The 22,184-nt window shown below is 48.0% G+C and overlaps 4 protein-coding genes across 4 annotated transcripts; all 4 read right to left on the bottom strand.

Annotated features, from left to right (window-relative positions):
• Positions 1–4,735: 4,735 nt before the first annotated feature.
• On the bottom strand, positions 4,736–5,305 carry LOC138927850 (uncharacterized). Its single transcript, XM_070286229.1, has one exon. It carries the CDS (start codon positions 5,303–5,305, stop codon positions 4,736–4,738), a length of 570 nt encoding a protein of 189 aa, XP_070142330.1.
• Positions 5,306–5,364: 59 nt separating this feature from the next.
• On the bottom strand, positions 5,365–5,958 carry LOC138928717 (uncharacterized). Its single transcript, XM_070286232.1, has one exon. The coding sequence runs from the start codon at positions 5,956–5,958 to the stop codon at positions 5,365–5,367; it is 594 nt and encodes a 197-aa protein (XP_070142333.1).
• Positions 5,959–5,971: 13 nt separating this feature from the next.
• LOC121503211 (uncharacterized) lies at positions 5,972–10,140 on the bottom strand. Its single transcript, XM_070286235.1, has 3 exons — positions 8,446–10,140; positions 6,130–8,358; positions 5,972–6,058 (listed from the first exon to the last, which is right to left on the bottom strand). Exons 1-3 carry the CDS (start codon positions 10,138–10,140, stop codon positions 5,972–5,974), a joined length of 4,011 nt encoding a protein of 1,336 aa, XP_070142336.1.
• Positions 10,141–19,070: 8,930 nt separating this feature from the next.
• LOC138928721 (uncharacterized) lies at positions 19,071–20,310 on the bottom strand. Its single transcript, XM_070286237.1, has 2 exons — positions 20,115–20,310; positions 19,071–19,903 (listed from the first exon to the last, which is right to left on the bottom strand). The coding sequence occupies exons 1-2, from the start codon at positions 20,308–20,310 to the stop codon at positions 19,071–19,073; spliced, it is 1,029 nt and encodes a 342-aa protein (XP_070142338.1).
• Between the last annotated feature and the right edge of the window lie 1,874 nt (positions 20,311–22,184).

The raw sequence follows: 22,184 nt of genomic DNA on the forward strand, positions 1-22,184 counted from the left end.
GAAAGTTTGGTGGCAGGAGATCGTAGGAGTCACAAGTTCTATTCCACGAAAGTCTGAGGTATGTAAGTAATGCTATTGTAAATGAAATGTTAACTTCTACATCGATTTACTACGAATGCAAACAAACATAGGACACACATATGTTTTTTTTATTAAATACATACCAACTTTGACTTAGGTTAACACTTATTTCAGAAAAAATCGCAAAACTTTAACTTTTACAAAGCAGAAGCAAACGCCTTAAAAGTGCGGGAAAATATATTTAGGTGTGAACAGAAAAATGTAGTGAGCTTCACTCGCTCACGAATGCGTGACTATGGATTAGAAAAATATAGTAGCATCAAAATAAATATTGGGGGGATTTTAGTTTTCAAAATAAATAAAAATATGAACTAAATTTTAACCTTTAATTTTATATTTGTTGCCTGCCAGATTGGCTCAATCGACCACTGTGCATCGTACCGTATTTCCCAGCTCCTCACTTGATCCAGGATCTCCACGTTTCTCTTCCACTCCATGATTGTATCTCTTAGCTTTGCGTCCGTCCAGCTATTACAATCCTTGACCGTTTCCTTGTGGTCGTTGCTCTGGCTCACGGTCTTGCTGCCTCTCTCTTAAATCTGCCTGCTAGCCATTACTCCTGGTGTCGATCTCTTGCAACCACTTCAACCTGCTCGGGCGCCAATCTGTAACGTCCTGTCGTCCACGGGTAGTCAGCGGGACGTCCAGGGTCTGTGCAGATATATTTATTTGGTTCAGGCGTGGTTGCTGTAAGAGATTCCGACCCCGTCCCAGAGTAGAACGCTAGAGGATTATGCCGTAAATATATCTTAATGTTTATTTACTTAAGGAAGTCTTCTGATTGGGCAACTTTTTCTTTGCGATTTTTTTTGCATTTATTCATAGCTTGGGATATTGTGTATATGTCCCCAAAAGGATTTTTAGAAGTTCGAAATACACCCTTTTTTGTGAAGCAAGTTCTTCGCAAAATGAGCTTTTTTCAAACTTCAAACGCATTTATCTCGAAACCACGTTTTTCGAACTGGCGGCCATTATATCTCCAGTTCAACTGAACCGATTTTCATGAATCAAAGTGGAATCGACGCAGAATTGTCACCATTCTCGGGTGACGGAACAGATTTTTTTTAATTTTTTTTTTTCTATTTTTTTTTACACTAAACTACAAAAAAAAAGCCCGAAATCGAATTTTTTTTTGAATGGCCGCCATTTTGTTTAAAAAAATTTAAAAAAAAATCTGTTCCGTCACCCGAAAATGACATCAATTCTGATTATAACCCCGTATTCTTTTTTCATTTCGGACGCTCTGGAGACCCTGAATCGTGGCCGCCAGGACGACACCTTTTTTTTCGACCACCAAGTTTGAAGTCTCATTACTCTTTGAACAACCCTCGTATCGAGGCAGGAACAACTTTTTTAGTTACTTTGAACATTTTTGATTACAATAAATAAAAAAAGTTTTCAATTATTCTTTGCGTTTTCAAATAAGAATTTTTTTAAAAAGGGTCCAAAAAACGGCTTTTGAATGAGAAGACCCCCTTAAAAGGTACAATTCTCAATAATATCATGCCGGATCTCGATTCTGGGGTACGCCGTAGTTCCGATTCGTCCTCCTCGTTCCGAGTGCGGCTGTCCGGTAGGGGAATGCCGATAGTCCCGCCAGGGTATGGGCCTTGAAAGCCACCCAATAGCGAATGCGTTCGGACTCGAAAGTCAACCACGAGAGAATGCGTTCGGACTCGAAAGTCAACCGAACCCAGTAGTTGTCGGAATCGACAGTCAGCTCAGCGCCGTTTGTTGGACTCGAAAGCCAGCTCAGAGAAGTTCGGACTCGAAAGTCTGCAGATTCGGACTCGAGAGTCAGCTCGAAGACGTTTGGACTCGAAAGTCTGCAGGTTCGGACTCGAAAGTCAGCAGAGAGAATCGGACTCGAAAGTCGGCAGTGTTTTGGACTCGCAAGTCAGCAGAGAGAATCGGACTCGAAAGTCGGCAGTGGTTTGGACTCGCAAGTCAGCAGAGGGAATCGGACTCGGAAGTCGTCAGTGTTTTGGACTCGAAAGTCAGCAGAGAGAATCGGACTCGAAAGTCGGCAGTGTTTTGGACTACAGGCGTCACAATACAACAAAAAGTACATGTCGTTGTAAAGCCAACATAAAACGCGAAAAGAATCTTGTAACTCTAATTTTGTTTTAAAAATATACAAAGCTATAGGCCGAAAGTAACGTAATGGCCTTGAAAGAACTGAGAAACGTATTTGACTCAGAAGCTGACTAGAAAAATATGTCCCTGATTAGTTTATGAAGGAACATCACGCTGCGGCAGGTCCTACGATTCTTAAGAGAGGCGACGAAGAGCGAACAAAAGGAATTGTTTCTGTACCGATTCAATAAGGTCTTTGTATATTGAGGGGACCATACACACGAACAATATTCGAGAATGGGCCTAACCAGATATATAGAAGTTTTGTGATGCAGACCATCGTTTTGTAATGGCAAAAACCCCTTTAGCTTTACATATGCCCGAGAATTTAAGTCATCTCCAAGCAGGTTGTCAATATTGGTTGCTTGTTGGCTCGTCTTCTACTGTTCCGCACTCAGTTCTAGCGAATGAAGCGAGTCTTCGTTGCGTTTGTTGCTCATTACATTATCTCTTCATTCACACGTGTCCACCTCACGTCACGTCAAAAATCGAGAGAGATCAGACCTAGCAACGCAAACGAAGCCACACACAGCCTCAGTTCGCAAACTGAGTCCCCATACAAACAGAACTAGTACGTATTACTGGACTAGTCAGCCCGGCGAACTCCGTTTCGCCACCTTTGGCAAACTATCCGTTTTCTGAATTTTCTTTGCTATTTACCTCAAGTCGGCATGTAGCCGCCTTCTCGAATGATATTAGCTTCTTAGGAAGTCATGCGAAAGTGCCCAATATTAAATTAATTAAAATCGGGGACTAAGAAAGGTCGGCAATAGTTGAGAATATTCCCACCGCTGGTCCCGATTGGATAGTAATTCTGCAGCGATTCGATGGTAGTGTCGGCTTTCTTCAGAAATACTTGGATTAAAGCGTGGCTGAACTATCCGGGGAATTCTGGATTGGTCTTGAATCAATTCACAAACTGACCTCAAGAGAGAGTTTAGAAAACCATAACTTATTTTTTTGCCTTTTTTTCACAATTTCACAAATAAACTGATCAGAGATTAATGGCATGCTATGTGTTTAGTAGGGGGGCGATCCTTCCACTGAAGATCCTTGAAAAGTAGATTCCACCGGCGCAGAGACCAGAAAAAAACCCAGGAGAGAAGAAAAGTCGGGGGCGTCGTGGAGGGAAATCAATCGATGACGATCAGCTTTATTTGGCTGCATACATGAAACTAAAAACTAAGCATAGGAAAAGAGGCCAGAGAAGCTGGCTGCAGTGAGCGGCTACAAATCGACAGCAGCCGACCACGGTGTTCGGAATGCACCCGAGGCCCGCTCTCCGGAGTGTGCAGGCGATGTGAGCGCATTAAAGGGCCGAGCGGGAAAAAGCTCCGTCAGCTCAGCGCGCAGCGGCGCACAATGGGCCGCTGACCTAAACATCCCGCCCCCCCTTGCAATCACTCGGGTTGCAAAGGAGCCGTCCTCATCATGGCTGATGACAAGCTCCGGACACGATCCATCCAAAGATTGTGCTCTGGGTCACCGGCAATTTGTCGTCGATCTTTCGAAAGCCCGGTCTTATCACCCGCGGGTACATGTCGGCGCCCAGGATCACGGAAATTGAAGCAGGGCGATAGAACCGCTCATCGGCCAGCGTGATGTCCCGGAAGTGGGCACGCACCGCATCGCTGAGCTCCCGAACTGGGGTGCGGATTCGCACGCGAGGCTCTATCTTAAAGACAACGTCGAGCCGGACAGCGCTGTCGATCTTGGAGCCGACGGTGGCAGAACAAATCTGTTCACCCCCGACGTTGGTAGTCGGCAGGCGAAACGCTGCAGCTAGCGACGCGTCGATGCAGCTCATGGGTGTGCACGGATCGATGAGTGCGGCCGTGTCGAAGCTCTGAGTCCCGGTGTGGATCCGCACCAACGCAGTCGGCAGGATGTTCACGCTGTGCCGCTGCAGAAGCGACGACAGCGACGGAGCGACCGTGGTCGGCTGAGTACCCGGACGAGCGGCGGAAAACTGCCCAGGGGTGTCGGGCGAGGCGCGTGGAGCTGTTGACGAGGGCCGTGGAGCGGCTGACGAAGGCCTGGGCGTGGCAGCGGTATCCCTTGACCGGCGGTTCGCCGGGCGAGACTGGCGTGACGACATCGGCGATTCGGAGATATGTAGGAGCGTGTGGTGGTCCTGGCCGCACGTTTTGCAACGATCACCTCGACGACATGACCCGTCGGAGTGCACGTGGGCCAAGCATCTGGGGCAGTACCGGTTGGCCAGGACGGCCCGGAGCCTCTTCTCGGCACTCAAGCGGCGGAATTGACGGCACTTCCGTAGCGGATGGATCCCTCTGCAGACTCGGCATCGGTAGGATCGCGTACCTCGAGAACATCTGCTTTCGGCGGTACGTGGGCTTGGCGACATCGTGCGTCACTTGACTGGTGGAATATAACACATGAAAAAAAGAAGAATTAATCAGTACTGGTAAGGACTACGAATTGGAGCTACGAATTGGAACAAGACATTGAAGCTACGGAACGGATCGGTGGATTAATGGAGTGGAGGGGCGGTTGGTTATTGCGGGCAGGCGACCTCCTCCATCGGAAGCAGGACGACCTTCGCAATGGGACGCTTGATGAGTCCTCGCGCGGTGCGGATGTCGAACACACGGACATGGCCATCGACTCCTGGAAACACCGCGTCAACTCTGCCTAATCGCCACTCATTGGACGGAAGGTTATCTTCCTTGCCGACTACCATGTCCCCGGCACGGAGATTTCTTGTGGGAGCTCGCCACTTGTTCCGCTTATGGAGTTCCTTGAGGTACTCCTCCTTCCATCGCAGACGAAAGTGTTGATGGAGAGCCTTCAGATGTTGCCAGCGATTTATAATGGATGTGGTGACCCCCTTGATCTCGGGTTCAACCACGGCGAGGAGAGGCCCTCCAACCAGGAAGTGCCCCGGCGTAAGCGCCAACAAGTCGGCGGGGTCTTCGGACATTGGAGCGAGCGGACGCGAATTCAGGCACGCTTCGATTCTAGCCAGAAGTGTGGCAAGCTCTTCAAACGTGTACTTTCGCGTGGCCGTGGACTTGTAAAACAAGGTTTTGAAACTCTTGACGCCTGCCTCCCACAAGCCTCCCATATGGGGTGCTCCCGGAGGAATGAACTGCCAGAGCAGCTGCTGGTGACTGTAGGCCCCCGTCACCGCCTCTTTGAGAGCGTGGAGAAAGTCTCGGGAGAGTTGGGCAGCCGCTCCACGAAAGTCTTCCCGTTATCCGACTGCACTTGACGGGGGCATCCTCTTCGAGACACGAAGCGGGCGAAAGCGGCGAGAAACTTTTCCGTAGTAAGGTCGGACGTAGGTTCTAAGTGGATGGCCTTAGTCGAGAAGCAAACGAAAACCAACACATACCCCTTAGTGATAAGACAGGCTCGTCTCGTATAATTTTTGATGTCGAAGGGACCGGCGTAGTACATGCCGGTATATGTGAAAGGACGCGAGAAGGAGGTCCGTTCCTTTGGCAAGTCTCCCATGAGTTGCGTTTGCAACTTCCTTTTGTGGATGACGCATACCTTGCACGAATATATAACAGACTTAACCAAATTTTTCACCCTCGGGATCCAGAACTTGGAACGGATCAGACGGATCATTAGCTGATTGCCGCCGTGCAGCGTTATCCGATGCGTAAAATGGACGATGAGTCGAGACAGGTGGCAGTCGTATGGGAGGATGATGGGATGTCGTTCATCGTATTGGAGAAGCTCGGAAGTTGTAACCCGGCCGCATGCTCTCATGAGCCCATTCGAATCAAGGAACGGGTTCAAATTTTGAACCAGACTGGAAGTTGGAATTGGTCGTTTTTGCCTTAAGCAGCCCCTCTCCAGGGTGAAGTGCCTGCGTTGTGTCACGGAAATAAGACGTAACTCAGCTGACACGATTTCAGAAGCTGATAAATGATCCTCTACCGACGACAGGAGCTTCCGCGAGCGCTGGATGAAGCGATGGACGTAGGCGAGAACTCGCAACGCCTTATCGAGTGTGGAAAAACGTTCTAGAATGTCTTCAGGAGGAACCTTCGCAACATGGACTTTGACTGCTCGCTTCTTGAGGTCAGTTATAGGGGAAACATCGCCTTGCATGGGCCACTCGCTTCCGTGCCTTCGCAACCAGGCCGGCCCATGCCACCACAGTTGGCTGTCCGCGAGGTCTTGGAGCGCTACTCCCCGGCTGGCGAGATCTGCCGGGTTGTGCTCGGAGCGAACATGTGCCCACTTCTCCACTTCGGTAAACTGGGTGATCTTGGTCACCCGATTTGCCACGAACGTCGTCCAGTGACACGCCGGCTTATGCAACCAGGCGAGAACAATTGTAGAGTCCGTCCAACAGTGCAAGGCGGACGCAGGCCCGGGCGTCTTCGGAAGGATGGCGGCAGCCATCTCGGACAAGAGCAAGGCTCCGCACAATTCGAGCCGCGGAAGCGACAACGTTTTTAGCGGGTCCACACGCGTCCTTGCCGTCAGTAAGGTCACCTCTACCGTGGACCCCACCTCCACCCGGACGTAAATGGCGGTACCGTACGCCTTCTGGGATGCGTCGCAGGATCCATGATGCTCGATGTTCAAATGCGGTCGGAACGTGACCCATCGGGGAATACGAATATTGTCAAGTGCGGAGTAATTTTCCAGGAAGTCAATCCATCTTTGATAAAAATCTTGAGGAAGAGTATCGTCCCACCCTAGATCCTGGAGCCAAATGTCCTGCATGAACATCTTTGCCCGGACAACGAAGGGGGCTAGCCAGCCTGCCGGATCAAAAAGTTTGGCAATTTGAGGTAGGACCTGACGCTTGGTGAACGACGATTCCGAGACCAATTTTGGCGGAATGAAGAAAAACTCGTCGGACGTAGCTTTCCACCGCACGCCGAGAGTTTTAGCCGTGCTCTCAGAGTCGAGTTCCAGAAAATCGGAGTGAAGGAGATGGCCACTCGGGATGTTGGCCAAAATCGCCTTATTATTGGAGGTCCACTTTCTGAGTGGGAATCCCGCCGAACTCCGGGCACCCTGGAGCTCGCGGATGGCCACCTGCGCCTCAGTTATGGAGTCGGCCCGCGCGAGGACATCGTCGACGTACATAAACTGTCGAATGATCCGACTGGCCCGCGGATACCTCGACTCCTCGTCGTCGGCGAGCTGTTGCAGGACGCGGATCGCTAAGAAAGGGGCACAGTTGACTCCGAAGGTGACCGTTTTCAATTCGTAGTCACAGATTTCCCCATCGGGATTGCGAAACAGAATGCGCTGGAACGGTGTATGGTTGGGGTCTACCCAAATCTGTCGATACATCTTCTCGATGTCGGCATTGAAAACGAACCTAAAGTATCGCCACTTTAGGATTTGAAGTGTGAGGTCGGACTGTAAGACCGGGCCCGCGTAGAGAATGTCGTTAAGGCTTGTCCCGTTTGCGGACGGGCTAGAGGCTTTGAAAACCACCCGCACCTTAGTGGTTGTGCTTTCGGGCTTGAGAACTGCATGATGCGGAAGGTAATAAGTAGCGGAACGGCTCTTCGGAGAAACTTCGGCCATGTGGCCTAAGTCGAGGTATTCTTGGATTACCGAATCGTATCGGGCCTTGAGGGGAGGATCCCTTTTCAGGCGCTGTTCGTTACGCAGAAACTGAGCCAGAGCGAAGGATCTTGAAGATGAGAGCTCGGAACCACCATGCTCAGGGTCGCGCAAGGGGAGCGTCACAACGTACTTGCCACAGCTGTCCCTGCGTGTAGTTCGGACAAAATTGCGTTCACAGACAGAATCAGACTCGGAGACGATCTGTGAGGGTACTTCCTCTACTTCCCAAAATTTGGTGAGGAGCTGGTCCAGCGAGTCGTCGGAGCCGCAGGTGACTCGTGTAGAGAAAGCGGACACATTTCGGGAGGCATTCGGAAATATGGGACCTGTCAACACCCATCCAAAAATGGTTTCCTGGCCGAAAAGAGAACCACAAATATTTGCCTTGGAGTTGCCTAGGAGGACTGACGGAAGAATGTCGGCTCCTATCAAGACATCGATTTGGGAGCTCTCAAAGAACTTGGGGTCCGCAAGAGGTATGTCAGGGAGCCCCTTCAGAAAGTCTGGTGGGACGGGGTACGAAGGCAGACTCCCGGCCAACTGCGGAAGGACGTACGCTGCCGTTTCCACCTGCAGTCCGGGTCAGGAAGGCGCTCGAATGGAGAAATGACAGAATTTCGTAGACTGAGCGGCAATGGTTTGGTTAAGGCCGGAGACTTGGGCTTGAATGGTCTTGAACGGCAGTTTCACGAGGTTGAATAGCCTCTCAGTAATAAATGTCGCCTCGGAACCAGAGTCAATCAAGGCACGCGCTTGGAAAGTGCACCCCAGATGGCAAATATCGACGAGAGCGGTGCCCAACAGGACGGCTTTTGAGCCGGAAGCGAAGCACACTTGTACGTCAGAGTGATCTTCTGAAGTGCTCGCGTTTCTTGGGGAATCCGCGGGCCGCGGCCTCGCTGGCGCAGACGGAGTCGGAGCGGTCGCGAATGGATTGCCACGATGCAGGAGGGTGTGGTGACGGCTGTGACATGTGAAACAGCTATGGGCACTTGTACAGTCCCGCTGCTGGTGCCCTCGTGCGAAACAATTCAGACAAAGCTGCTTCCTCTTGATGTAGTCGGAGCGACCATTCACATCCATTTCCAGGAAGCGCGGACATACACGAATAGGGTGGTTTTCCCTGGCGCAAAGATCGCACCCTCTTGGGGCTGGAGTCACTCGGGCCTCATACGAGTTGAGCCGGCGCGCAGGGGCGCTTGCAGGGGTCGATCGGGGGGGAACCTGCCCCGAACTGCTAGGCCTGATATCGTCGATAGCCTCTAGAGTGCGGTGACGCTCGGTCAAAAACGAGTTCAGCTCGTTCCAGGTCGGAATTTCGGCCTTGTTGTGGACGGATTGCTCCCACATGGACAGTGTGGTTTTGGGGAGTTTTATGGAAACCATGTAGACCAGGAGACAATCCCAGGTCTCGACTTGGATGGAGGACATCGATAAGGCGGTTAGGCAACTCTGGATGGTGCCTTGCAGCTCTTTCAGAGCGGCTCCTGACTCTTGGGGGACTGCCGGAAGGTTGAATAGGATTTTCAACCGGCTGTTGACGAGCAACCGCCGATTTTCGAAACGTTCGGTGAGGCTTTGCCATGCGGAGATGAACCCTTCATTTGTGAGAGGAGCCTTCGACACAATGGCATGTGCATCGCCACTTGTCTTTGACAGCAGGTGGAACAGCTTTTCCACCGGTGTGAGGCGCGAATTCTGGATGTAGATCGCAGTAAAAAGGTCTCGGAACGTTGGCCACCGAATATAGTCCCCAGTGAAGACTTCTGTGTCCACTGGTGGCAGACGACAACTCGTAGAAGGGGGTGGTTGACTACTGGCGGAAGCCTGTGTGGGTTGGAAGGCGGCCCTGTCAATTACGCCCTGCAGCTGAAACACACACTTCGAAAACACAGAATAGCAGTAACTATACTTCGACTCTAGCTCTGATGCAATGGTCGGAGGGTCGTCGGATTCGGCAAGGAGGTCGGAGCAGCTTTCATAGCATTTCTCCACCTTTTCCCACAGGGCCCTAATTTGGTCCCGGTGGATTTGGCACATGCCAGGGGGCAATCTGTCCGTGTCAGGGGCAGCCGGAGTGTGCAGGTCAGCCTCGAAGTGGCTAACACGGTCTGTTGCGGCAATAAATTTCTTGAGGGCAATATCTATCGCCTTTTGAGCCATCTTGGACACGGATCGCGTAGATCTGGATGAGGTACTGGGGGCAGTGTCGAGGGCCTCTTGACTTTTTGCCCTTGGAGTGGCAGTGGCCGCCTTTGGCTTTAATTGATCAGGCCGAGGAGATCCGGACTGGGACCCTACCAGAGTGATTGCTGGAATCAGAGGAGTCTGTTCCTCGTCTCCCGTGGGCATCCTAGAAGTCGAATGGGTCGTGAATCAGTTGGTCGCCGCAGGAAATACACACGAAGTGGTTCGCGTAAACCCAGTGGACACAGCACCAGCGACAAAAAAAAAAAAAGCCAACGGCAAGCGAAAAGCAAACAAGAGTAAGTCCTCAGCGGAGAAGTTCGGCAACGAACCACAAATTATGGATGGGAAGCGATTGCAGCGATTGTTGCTGCTAGCCGAATTAGTGCTGAATGTCGGACCCGGGCTCTGGATATTTAGGAGCCAATTGTATATTCATATATGTATATTCCGTGGTTCGGACGTGGAGCTTTTATGTATGAATTGGAACCTTTCTTTATTAATTATATTCCGTAATAAAGAGAGGAAAAAAAATTAATTTTAATGTTGGAAATAATTTAACGTGAAGTATTTAATTATTGACACGTAGTTACCACGCCACCAAAAAGGCTGACTTAAAAAAAAATATAACCCTTGGCGCTGGCTTGGAACAAAAAAAATAAATTTTTTTTGTGTTGGAAATAATTAGCGTGAAGTATTTAATTAACTGCACGTAACTACGACGGCGCCGAAAAGGCGGAATTAAAAAAGGAATGACCCTTGGCGTTGACTTGGCAACCTCACTGTATTATGCCGTCGGCAAAGCAGTGCGTAAGCGGGGCGCTTACGAGAGATAAAGGCACCGAAAAACCGAAACAACAACAACACCAGCGCGGCTGATGCGGCGGTCAGCGCGGGAATCCGAAACTAACCGTAAAGCGAAGTTTGGTTTTGCCGTCGGCAAAACACCGTGTAAACAAAGAGCTCAGGAGAGAGAGAACAAAGCGGAACCCAAAGAACGGCAACAACAACAACACGGCTGCTGCGGCGGTTGTGCGGATTTGGAGAAATAAACTTGCACTTGAATTTCTAATCTCGGTTAATTTCGTTTGTTGGTTTTATTGTAATTTAATTCCTGTATGGGCGGGCAGAAAATATAATGACATATGTATGTATGTGGTTGGATGTATTTGTACAGTGGAACACCGCTAACGGCACTGCTGCGGCGTACAAAATATAGTTGAGGCAGAAAATATTTATGTATATATGGACAAGCAGAGCGGATTTATGTGGGGGCATGTGTTGGATGCTTCGCCTTATGGTACAGTGGGAACACGATGAGTGGACTGTATTTTAGAATTTGGCATATAAAACTGTGCAGGCCTGTGAACCTTGCGTGGAGAAAAAAAACAAATGGCACACAACAAAAAAAAATATATATGTTGACACCGGCGTATATTAATTGAGCCTTTTTGTTTTGTTTATTTAATTTGATTTATTTATTTCACCACACAAGTTCACTTTATTTCGGCGGATACGGACTTGCACGGAAAATGTACCTATATGCATAAATTATCACACGTATGTAGGTATGTATGCTTTAACCGTTGGCGAAGTGGAGCGGAGAAGCGAAAGGAGAAAAACGGCAGGCAATATGGCGATCACACAAAACGGAGACGGATTGGAAAAAAATTGACGGGAGAAAAAATTCGGAATCAATGGAATTTTCCTCAGACTGCCGTTGTGTCGGAAAAACTCGGATCTGGAGTTGACGCAAAAAGGAAAAATTATCTTGCAGCAGTGTGAACGAAATTGAATGTTCGGACCACTGCTGAAGACCGGCAGAGAGAGGGAGATAGAGGAGGCTCGTACTTATCTTGAGCGGAAAAATCACCGGAACTGCTTGCTGTGTTGCGGAAGGATATCCGTATCCGGCTCGAGGGACCAATGTTTAGTAGGGGGGCGATCCTTCCACTGAAGATCCTTGAAAAGTAGATTCCACCGGCGCAGAGACCAGAAAAAAACCCAGGAGAGAAGAAAAGTCGGGGGCGTCGTGGAGGCAAATCAATCGATGACGATCAGCTTTATTCGGCTGCATACATGAAACTAAAAACTAAGCATAGGAAAAGAGGCCAGAGAAGCTGGCTGCAGTGAGCGGCTACAAATCGACAGCAGCCGACCACGGTGTTCGGAATGCACCCGAGGCCCGCTCTCCGGAGTGTGCAGGCGATGTGAGCGCATTAAAGGGCCGAGCGGGAAAAAGCTCCGTCAGCTCAGCGCGCAGCGGCGCACAATGGGCCGCTGACTTAAACATCAGAGATAGCGCTGTATGCGAACAATCATTTTCCCGCTTTTCTGTTGCAATTTTTCCAGAAATTTATTTGCTATATACCTTACGGAGCCCGATACTTTTTCAACTGTTTAGGTTCGCGGCCCATGGTACCGCCGCTGCTGGCAGAGCTTTCCGCTCTCGCCCCTCTTGCTCTCCCGTCCTCGCTCTCCAGCAGCTTCCGCACTCTCGAGCGCGGGCCTCGGCTTCGTTGCCGAATTCCTCGATCGGCCGCTGCCGATCTCCCGTTTTCGCTTTAGCGAAGTAAGGCGGGCGGGAGCCCGGTCTTATGCTTGAGCTAGAATTAATTCCATGTATGCAGCGAAATAAAGCTGAACGACAACAATTGAATTTACCTAGGACGCCCCCGCTTGTAAGAACAAAAAGGAATTTTTACCAACTTCTATTACGACCGCGCCGTGGGAACTCCTCCGTCTTTACAACCAGCATTTTCGAAGGAAAGAAGCGCCGCTCTAACATTTGGTCCTACAGAGCCGGATTTTTTGGATTTAGGAATATTAATCTCCGCCCCACCAGCATTTCACGGCGTTTTTCTTTCTTTTCTTTCTACAAAAAAGATTTTTATTTTTTTAGGCTTTGCTTTTATTTATTAATTTAATATTCTCATTTATGAAACTAACAATAGGGCCGCGCACACACTGGCCGCGGAAAGCGGAGCTTACGGCTGATGTAATAAGCTAGCTTATCCCGTCTCTGAAACAAACGCACTGGTTGTATGAGAGCGCGCACACTGAGAGCACGCACATTGAGAGCGGAGCTGAGTTTATCAGCTATCAGCTTCGCTCCGCTCTGTTTGATCACCAAGAATGCTTGATTTTGTCAGCAGCTGACGCGAGCTGATTTTTTGACTGTTTTTTGAAAAATTACACTGATGAGCGCTTAAGTCAAAGCAATTTCAATTTTTGCCCATTTATTAAGTAGAGTATAAGGTATTTCTGTAATATTTCTCTAAGTAAAAATGTTATTCAATTTACGAGATACAGGGTGCCGAAGTAAACTTAAAATAGGTAAATTTCCAACAATATTCTGGCGAACTGGGTGGGTCGATTTCGAAAATTTAAATGCCATTATAATCTGGATGATATTTTGATTGGATATTGTGAAAATATTGAAAAAAAAAAATCGGAGGTCATATTAGTTGAAAAACAATCAATTTTCCATTGCAATTCAGCGTTAGCTTCAGCTGTTTTCAGATGTTTTCATTGCGAATATACCATGGTGCACCAGTGATAGTTTTCAGGATTTATTGATTGGGCGCGCTGTATGATGTCTAGATTGGTGTTGCACGCGTTCAATGCGGGGAGCCATACGTCCATATTGGCTTTAGTGTGGAGTTGTAGAGCAGAACCTTGTAGCCCAGACAAAGGGGAGATCGGGAGTTTATAAGCCTGTCAATATGTCTTCGCTATGTTAGGCGTCTGTCTAGGTTTACGCCCAGGTACGTTACCACGTTGACTTCGGGGATCTGCGTGCTGTTCAGGTAGAGCGGAGGGCATGTTTGTCTGTTGAGAGTGAACGTTATATGCTTACACTTTTGTTCATTTATTTTAATACGCCAGCCAGATAGCCACTTCTCGACTACCTTGAGGTGGTTGGCGAGCTGGGTTGTTGCACGGAATGGGCATCTGGAACGGCTGAGGATCGCAGTGTCGTCAGCGAAAGTGGATAATGTTAACTGGTCGCTTGTGGGGATATCCGCTCTGTGTAGAACAAATAGGGTAGGCCCAAGTACGCTTCCTTGTGGAACTCCAGCTTCGATTGAGTAGGTGCCGGATGTTGTTGCGTTGCACCTCACTGCGAAAACTTTGTTGTAGAGATACGACTTAAGTAATTTTTGAGTGTATATCGGCAAAATTGTTTTAATTTTGTGCATGAGGCCGTCGAGCCAGACGCGGTCGAATACTTGAGAAATATCGCGCTGCAATATTCTCGATGCTCGAGGCTGTGCGAATTTCTGATGTTATTCTGTTAACTTGCTCGATAGTTCCATGCTTTTCTCTGAAGCCAAATTGATGAGCTGGGATGATGTTGTGAGCTCCCAGATAAGGAATTATGTGCCTTAATAGGCATTTTTCAAATAACTTGGACAAGCATGATAGTAGACTTATTGGTCGATAAGATGATGGAATCGTGTGGTCTTTTCCGGGCTTCGGTATCATTATAATTATAGATTTTTTTCATTTAGTTGGGTAATGGCCAAGACTTATGATCCCATTCAAGATTTTACAGATAACCTCAATAGCACAATTAGGAAGTTCAATTATCATTTTTTGAGTTGTTAGGTCATCGCCGGGAGCCTTTTTCGGCTTCAGTTTCCTGATAACCTTCGTGATCTCGTTCGGACGAAATGATGTTGGAGTAGATTCCGTTTCAGTTTGGATTTGCGGTAGTTCAAATGGATGTGCAGCAGGGTTCGGCTGGAAAACGCCCTGGAGATCCAATCTGCTGGTTCGTTTTGAATTTGATTGTTTGCACATCCGTCTGTTGTGGTGTTGAGATCCTGGCTGCAGTCACAAGTACCTCTTCCAGAGCGGAGGTGGTGGAGTCGATGTCGGCTTCAGTATTGAGCTGGGGGGCTAGCTCAATGTGGGAACTCACATACTTTTTGTATTTAATACAATTGGTTCTGTGCGACGTCAGCCTGTAGGGGAAATCCGTAGTTTCTGATCTTTGAAGGAGGGTTATCAACAGCGGCGAGTGATCTGAAGAAAGGTCCGGAAGGGCCTTGGCGTTTATTAAATAGGGATGTTTTTTGCCACCGCGAAGTCAATTACATTATGTATCTTTCTGGGGTCTTCTGGCCAATAGGTAGGGCTACCAGGGGAAACGTAGTCCATTATTTCTCACATTGATGAGAGCGTTATACAGTTGTCTTCCCTTGGGGGTCACGAGGGATCCCCAATGCGTATGCTTGGCGTTGTAATCTCCTGCAGCTATAAAGCGATCTCCAAGAGAGTTTCAAAGCGAGGTGGGCAGTAGACAGCAGCAATGCAAAAGGTTGCCGTTACCTGACTGCACTTTTATAGACATAGCTTGCAAGTAATTTGTTGCAAACCTTTGGTGAAAATGGTGTTTGATGCGTTCTCTGATAAGGATGCCGGTCCCGCTGTGGGCTTTACCATCTGGATGATCTGTGCGGTGGAAGATATAACCTCTTATGTGAAAGTTGTATCTGCTTGTGAGGTGCGTTTAAACCAGTAGTATGGCGTCGATGTGGTTTTCATTTAGAAATTGTGTTAGTTCATGTTTATGCCGTGAGACGCCGTTGGCATTCCACGTAGATTGGACATTGATTATTTCGACTGTTGTGCTACAAGCAGCTGTATCACCATATTCTGATTTTGGACAAGCGTTTGCATGGTCGTTTTCATAAATGACATGAGCTCCATCATACTTTGTTGCATGGTTACCATCATGGATTCCAGGTTGTTTTATGGCTGCCCCGTAGCCTGCTAAGCGTTTACTGAGTTAGAGGGGAGTGGATTTTGCATACCAGTTCGTAGAGCTTCGGCGTAGGAGATTCCCGTGGGGGCATTTAGCGGACCAAAAGAAATACATCTGGAGTACTTTTTGAATTATAATACACATTTTGTGTATTTTGTTGGCGTGTAGCTGTCTCTCGTCGCATGCGACTCTTCAGCTCCTTGTAGTTCATGCAGCCTCTGTAGTTAGCTGTATGGTTTTCTCCACTGTTTCCACATTTTTTCGTATTGTGGTCTTCTTTGTTCGCAGGGCAGTGTGCGGAATTGTGGAAGTCTCCACAGACTATGCAGACAGACCGAAGGGTGCAGTATGTCCTTGTATGTCCATACTCCTGGCAATTTGTGCATTGCACAGGACCGTTGCGTTTGTGCGGTTCTCCCACGGTGATTCTTCTATGCAGTAGGAATTGCAGCTTGTAGATCGGGTGAACTTCATTCTTTTTAGGGTTTTGCTATCTGGCTCAAGTTCGACTTTGAAAAGTTGTTGCGGCTTTTTATTTTTGTTGATAATGTTGCAAACATTCTTGGCAAAGAAACCCTTGCCTTTAAGGGCTTCTAGTATCTCAGAGGGGGCGACGTCTGCTTCAATTCCTTTTAGCACTACTTGCAGTCCATTGCTGTTTTTTAGTTGGTAGGTGTAAAGTTCTTATTTGATTCTTCCAGGTATTTAGACACGGCCCGGAAGTGTTCTTCTGATTTGGTTTGCACTTTGGTTTCGCAAATGTTCCCTTTAATATGCGTAACAACATGAAAGTTTTCGTCCCCGACCACCGCAACAATTTTGTTGACCAGGGCGTTTGAACTTTTCTCCGTAATATAAATAGTTAAGGGCTCCTGCTCCGGCACGGCTTGGTTATTCTCATCAGCTGCTAGCGGGGAAAATCTGTTGGCGTTGGTTGGGTCGTAGCTTTTGGTGACATGGTTGATCTTAGGTTTGTTACTAACCGTGTTATGTGGGCTGAGCTTACGCTTAATTTGTATGTAGCGATCCATGCCAGTCTGTATAACCGGAACCGCTTGTTGCTTATCGGAGCTCACGGTTATTATCACCATTGGATTTGGCGCTGCGGCCGTTGGCACCGATTTCGCAATATTGGTCGTTGGTTTAGTTGTTGCTGTTGCTTTTGCTGCGTTTGCAGAAATTGCAGCACTGCTTATTGTTGGTGCGTCTTCCATCGAAGCCGGTGGTGGGGGGGTTTGGCATTGGTAGCTCCAAGATGAAGGAGCTGGAGTGGGTAGGGCGGGTGAGCAAGAGCGCGCTCTCTTGCCGTCGGCGGTCAGTAGAGATGGGTTGAGCTTGGTAGACGTTTTTTCTGCTTTGATATCGCGAGTTGAGAAGTAAGCGAAACAACCGTTTCTTTGTTTTACAGAGCTTATACGCTCATTCTTTTGATCGCCGCTCATTATTTTGAGCTTGTTACGCGTGGCACCATATAAATGAACTATGCAGCTCAAAAACACGTCTCACGCACTAGTGTCCGAATGTCATACGTACTGTAGGGCTTGGCCTAACTATCAGTACGTAGTTTAGTTCCGAATTTACTTTTTCACCATGAAAAAACACTACTAGAATAAACGCTGCGTAGCGGGGTCGTGTTTTCACCTCGGAACAGCTTTCGCATTACTTCGAGGTGGCACCAGTTAAGCGCTATACGCTCTCATCTTCTTACTGCGTCCAGATTACCCAGCTGTCTCAGGCTTCTTTGCTCGAAGAATGTTATCCACGAATCTTGCGATGTGTTTCCATGCCGCTTCGCTGCCTACCATTTTCGTTACAATATTTTCTGGGGTTATTGTCCCAACCACTTCTTCCAAGGACCTGCGCGCCGGTCTGAATTTTGCGCATTGAAAGATGATGTGTTCAGCACTGTCGATCTCCGCATCTCCATATATGCATCTGGCATCTGTTATTTTCTCTATCGTGTGTAGAAAGGCGGCAAAGTAGCAATGGCCTGTCAGCATCTGCGTGACGTAGTAATCCACGTCTCCGTGTTTCCTTACAGGCCATGCTACCAGTTTTGGTAGCAGCCTAGCTGTCAATCTGCCTCTCCCTTCTGCTGTCTACTTTCCTGCCATTGTCGGAGGGTTTCCTCTCTGGTCCGCTCGATTGGTGCCCTCGTCGTGTCTCCATCTTGTCGTCTTTCGTATATCCTTTTTCGCGCTTTGGCTAAAAGGTCGATTGGTATCGTGCAACTACTAGTGCAGCCGGGTCGGATATCGTTCGATACGCGCTAGCGATTCGTAAAGCCATCGTTCTTTGCACCTCCTGTAGAGGTTTTGTCCTGCATGCTGTCTCAAGGGTTCCTGCCCAGATCTCGCATCCGTATAGCATGATTGCGTGGTTTATCTCCATTAGAAGCTTTCGTCTTGATGGTAATGGGCCGTCCACGTTGGCCATGAGTCTGCTAAGCGCCTTTGTAGTCTCGGTCGCCCTTTTCTTTGCCCCTTGGATGTGTGCACTAAATGTTAGTTTTGAGTCAAGTATTACTCCTAGGTACTTTATGACCTTCTGCGTCCTTATAACGTTTTCCCCTACTCTCATATCTATTTCTAGGGGGATCCTTCTCCTCGTAGCTAACAGTAGCTCCGTTTTTTCGTCCGCAAGTTTTAGATCGTGTGAGTTCAGCCATCTTTTTACACCTATCATTACTTGCGTCAGCTTGCGGTGTGCATACTCGGTATTCCGAGCTGTAATGACAGCGACTATGTCGTCTGCGTATCCCACGAAAGTCGTGTCCTCTGGGATGTCTAGGTGGAAAATTTCGTCTTAGCTGATGTTCCATAGCTCTGGTCCAAGTATTGATCCTTGTGCGGCATCTGAAGTTATCTGCATGCATTTCTCCCCTGCTTTTGTTTGATACAGTAGTCGTCAGTTGTCAAGATAGTCCTGTATTATCCGCATCAGGTATCCTGGGATTTGGAATCGTCTTTTCAGAGCATCAATTATGTTGTCCCATCAAACGCTGTTGAAGGCATTTTTAACGTCCAGAGTGGTCAGGAGCACTACCGGTCTCGAGAAGTTGTTGCCCTGTTGGCTGCTGAGAGCTTGGTTCACGACTTCTTGGATTGCTCCAATGGTCGATCTTCCTGGTCAAAACCCATACTGCCTTTCGATCGCTGCTGCTAGTCGTGGCTTGACCAATTTCTCTAGTAGCTTCCCGGTTGTGTTAAGCATGCATAATGGCCGTTAAGCTGACGGGGTTAGGGGGTCTCCCTTGCCCTTGCTTATCAGGACCAACCGTTGCAACTTCCTGTGTGGGAATTTCCCGGTGGTAATGCACTCGTTATACATATCCAATAGGATATGGGGTCGGTTCTCCGCGATCGCTATTAGAACTTCTGCTGGAATGTTGTCGGGCCATGGGGCCTTTTTCCCTTTTAAGGGTTTTTGCCGCTTTCAGTAGCTCGTCCTCAGTGAAGAGCTCGATCTGGTGTTCGGCTATTGGTGGAGTAGTCCTCGCTGTGCTATTTGTATGAGCGGGAAATAGTGCTTTGACTATTTGGTCCATTTGCTCTTCCTCTAGATCCGGTGTTGGATTTCTTTTTCTGAGCTTCTTCATCACGATTTTATATCCGAGCCCCCATGGGTCACTATTGACATCGTTGCAGAGGCGTTTCCATTTCTCCGTTTTGGTTTTTCGGATGGCAATATTTAAGTCCTTCTTGGATTTCTTAAATTGGCTCTCTTCTTGTGTAAAGATGCTTTTCCGTCTAGCCCTCGTAAGGCGGCGTCTGTTTTTTATACACGTTTCTCTGAGAGCTTTTATCTCTTGTGTCCACCAGTACGCTTCTTGTCCTTGTCTGCGAGGATTGCCCATTTTAGGAATTGCAGCTTTGCAGGCCTGCCTTATGGTTGTCATGTTGTTGCTGATTATGTTCCCGCCTCTCTGTCGGTTCAGCCTTGCGTAAATTTCTCGAATCAGCATTTCTTTGTCCAGTCGATTAGCATTCCATCCTTTCCTCGTTGGTGCTACTGTAGTCACTTCGTTTTCTGCTATGTCAAACATAATATAGCAGTGGTCACTTCCGTTGTAGGTATCAAGGACTTTCCAGTCGGCGATTTTGTGCGCGCAGTTTTCTGTCACTAGTGTTATGTCGGGGATTGTGCCCACGTTCCCTATTCGATTGAATGTGGGCATACCACATTCTTGAGCTCTTGAGTTAAAGTCCCCTGCTATTATAAGGTTTCCACTTATATGCCTTGCGTTGTCTTCGATGTCTTCAAGTTTCGTTTGGAAAGTCTGAATCGTCACTTGGGGTCAAATAGCAGCTGAATATCGTCCAGTTTCTAATTTGTGTAATGACGTGGCATCTTCCTTTTTTGTCACTTCCTTGTGGAGCCGTGGTGGGGTCCGGAATCCATATGGCCGCAGTCTTTGTGTCGTCTTCCAGCCAGAATCCTTCCTCCCGTTTCTTGTATTCTTCGCTTATGATAACAACGTCAATTTGGTTTTCCAGCACAATTTGGTGCAGTAGGTCATTTGCCGTTCTGCTTCTATGCATATTTGCTTGAAGGATCTTCATGGCTTTCCTTTTCTTGTCACGCTGGGGCAATGCGCAGTCCCAGGGAGGTGTCTAACATCGCTCCTGTTCTCTGCTGTGCAGATACAGCACCTTAGAGCTTTGGTGCAGGTCTTTATTTTGTAACCACTTTCACCACATCTAATGCAAAGGTCTCTCCTACCCGGTCCTTTGCAGTCCTTTTGCAAATGTCCAGGTCCAAAACACTTGAAGCATCTCTTTATGTCGAGACAACGCTTCACCCGGCACCGGGTCCACCCTATTTTTATCCGTTGCTCCGTCAATATCTTCGTCGCGTCTTTCGTTGGTAGCGTAACAAAAGCTCGTCTTTGTTCTGAGCTATTTACTCCCGTCAAGTGTATTGTTATTTCCTGACTTGTATCGCCTATACTTTCTCTGATTGATGAGATTATTTCGTCTTCTTGTGTGATGCTGTCGATATCTCTAATTTCTAATTTGACCATTTGCCTCATAGTCTTCACCGATCCACACTCTTTAAGGGTATCTATGATACTTTCACATAATTTGTCCATTTGGCTTCCTTTGGCAGGAGCATGGTCTTCCTGACCGACACTATATTACTGCCTGATTCCTCTGGTTTAAGAGTCTTCCGCAGGTTGCCCAACACCTCAGCATAGCTCTTACCCTCTGCAGGTCTGATTAGGACGGCTTCTGGGCGAGAACGCATTCTTGTGCTAGGTTTCTCTTTATTTCCTTTAGCTCCATTGTTCCTTACATGTCCGTCTTTAGTTTTGTTTTCTTTTTTCCCCTTCTTATATGTGACCGTCTGAAATCCTTCATTTGCCTGTTTGCTTCTCACCTTCTTGCTCAGCTCCTGAGCTGCCAGGCTACTGGCTGTCCTCTTCTTTAGACGGGCGTTTCGCTCGCTGTATTGCCAGCTACATATTCGTTGGCTTTCCTCGATGCCTTTAGGCGCTCCAGTTCTGCGGTTTTCCAGCTCGATCGGTAGTTTTCCATGACATCGAAGAGCTCACTCAGTTCTGAGGTGCCATCCTTGACGTCCATGCTGATGTTCCTTTGCTTTTGCATCGCGATCTTCATTTTCCTTAAGATTGCTTTGCACTCTACCAAGGCCTTTTCTTCTAGAGCCTGCATCTTGCAAATCAGCTCCTGCCGTGGGGAGCTTGACGCAGTAGTCTGTGTATGCAAAGGGGTCTGTTGCATCGGTTGTGGGGTTGTTTCCATTTCAGCTTCTGTGTTGCCGCTGCCGCGCGGTTTGGATTTGGGTTTGTCGTCCCCGTCGCGTTCTTGTCTGGTGATCTTGTCATCATGGTGCTCTTCTTGAATGCATCTCCTTCATTTTCCTTTTTTCGTTGTGTGTTTATCATCTTGTGTGACTGGGTCCAAAATCTAAGCCGCTATCTCCCCGCATATGTGCAGTAGTCCAAAAATGTCCCCATGGGTCCCTATGCAAGCAGTGAGGTCCATTCGAGGGTTGAGAGCTTCATGGGCGTCTATGTTCAGAGAAAGGACAGACTCTAGGCAAGAATCCATTCAACTTCGCCTGCACCACCGAGCCGTTGGTGTGCGTCTTGAGCGTACTTAGAGACTTGCTAAGTTTTATTTGGACGGAGGCGAGTTTGAGTTCAGCAGTGAGGTCGACAGCAGAAAGATCAAATAACAAAAGTTGAAAAAGTAAAAAGCAGATAAACGTGAAACTTGTAAATTTTAAAATAAATATAATATTTTAAAACTACCATAATAAAGATTCACCTAACAGGGTTATCAACTCATCTCACATTTGGGGGCTCGTCCGAACCTGAAAATTGCAAATCCCGTGAAGTCCCAAAGGCGGATAGCGGAAGGGAATGAGTGTGAAGTCGTATTACACTAAATCTGTCGCAGCGCATATAAGT

This window comes from Drosophila kikkawai, chromosome 2L (genome assembly GCF_030179895.1).
Source record: "Drosophila kikkawai strain 14028-0561.14 chromosome 2L, DkikHiC1v2, whole genome shotgun sequence".
Taxonomy (NCBI): Eukaryota; Metazoa; Arthropoda; class Insecta; order Diptera; family Drosophilidae; genus Drosophila; species Drosophila kikkawai.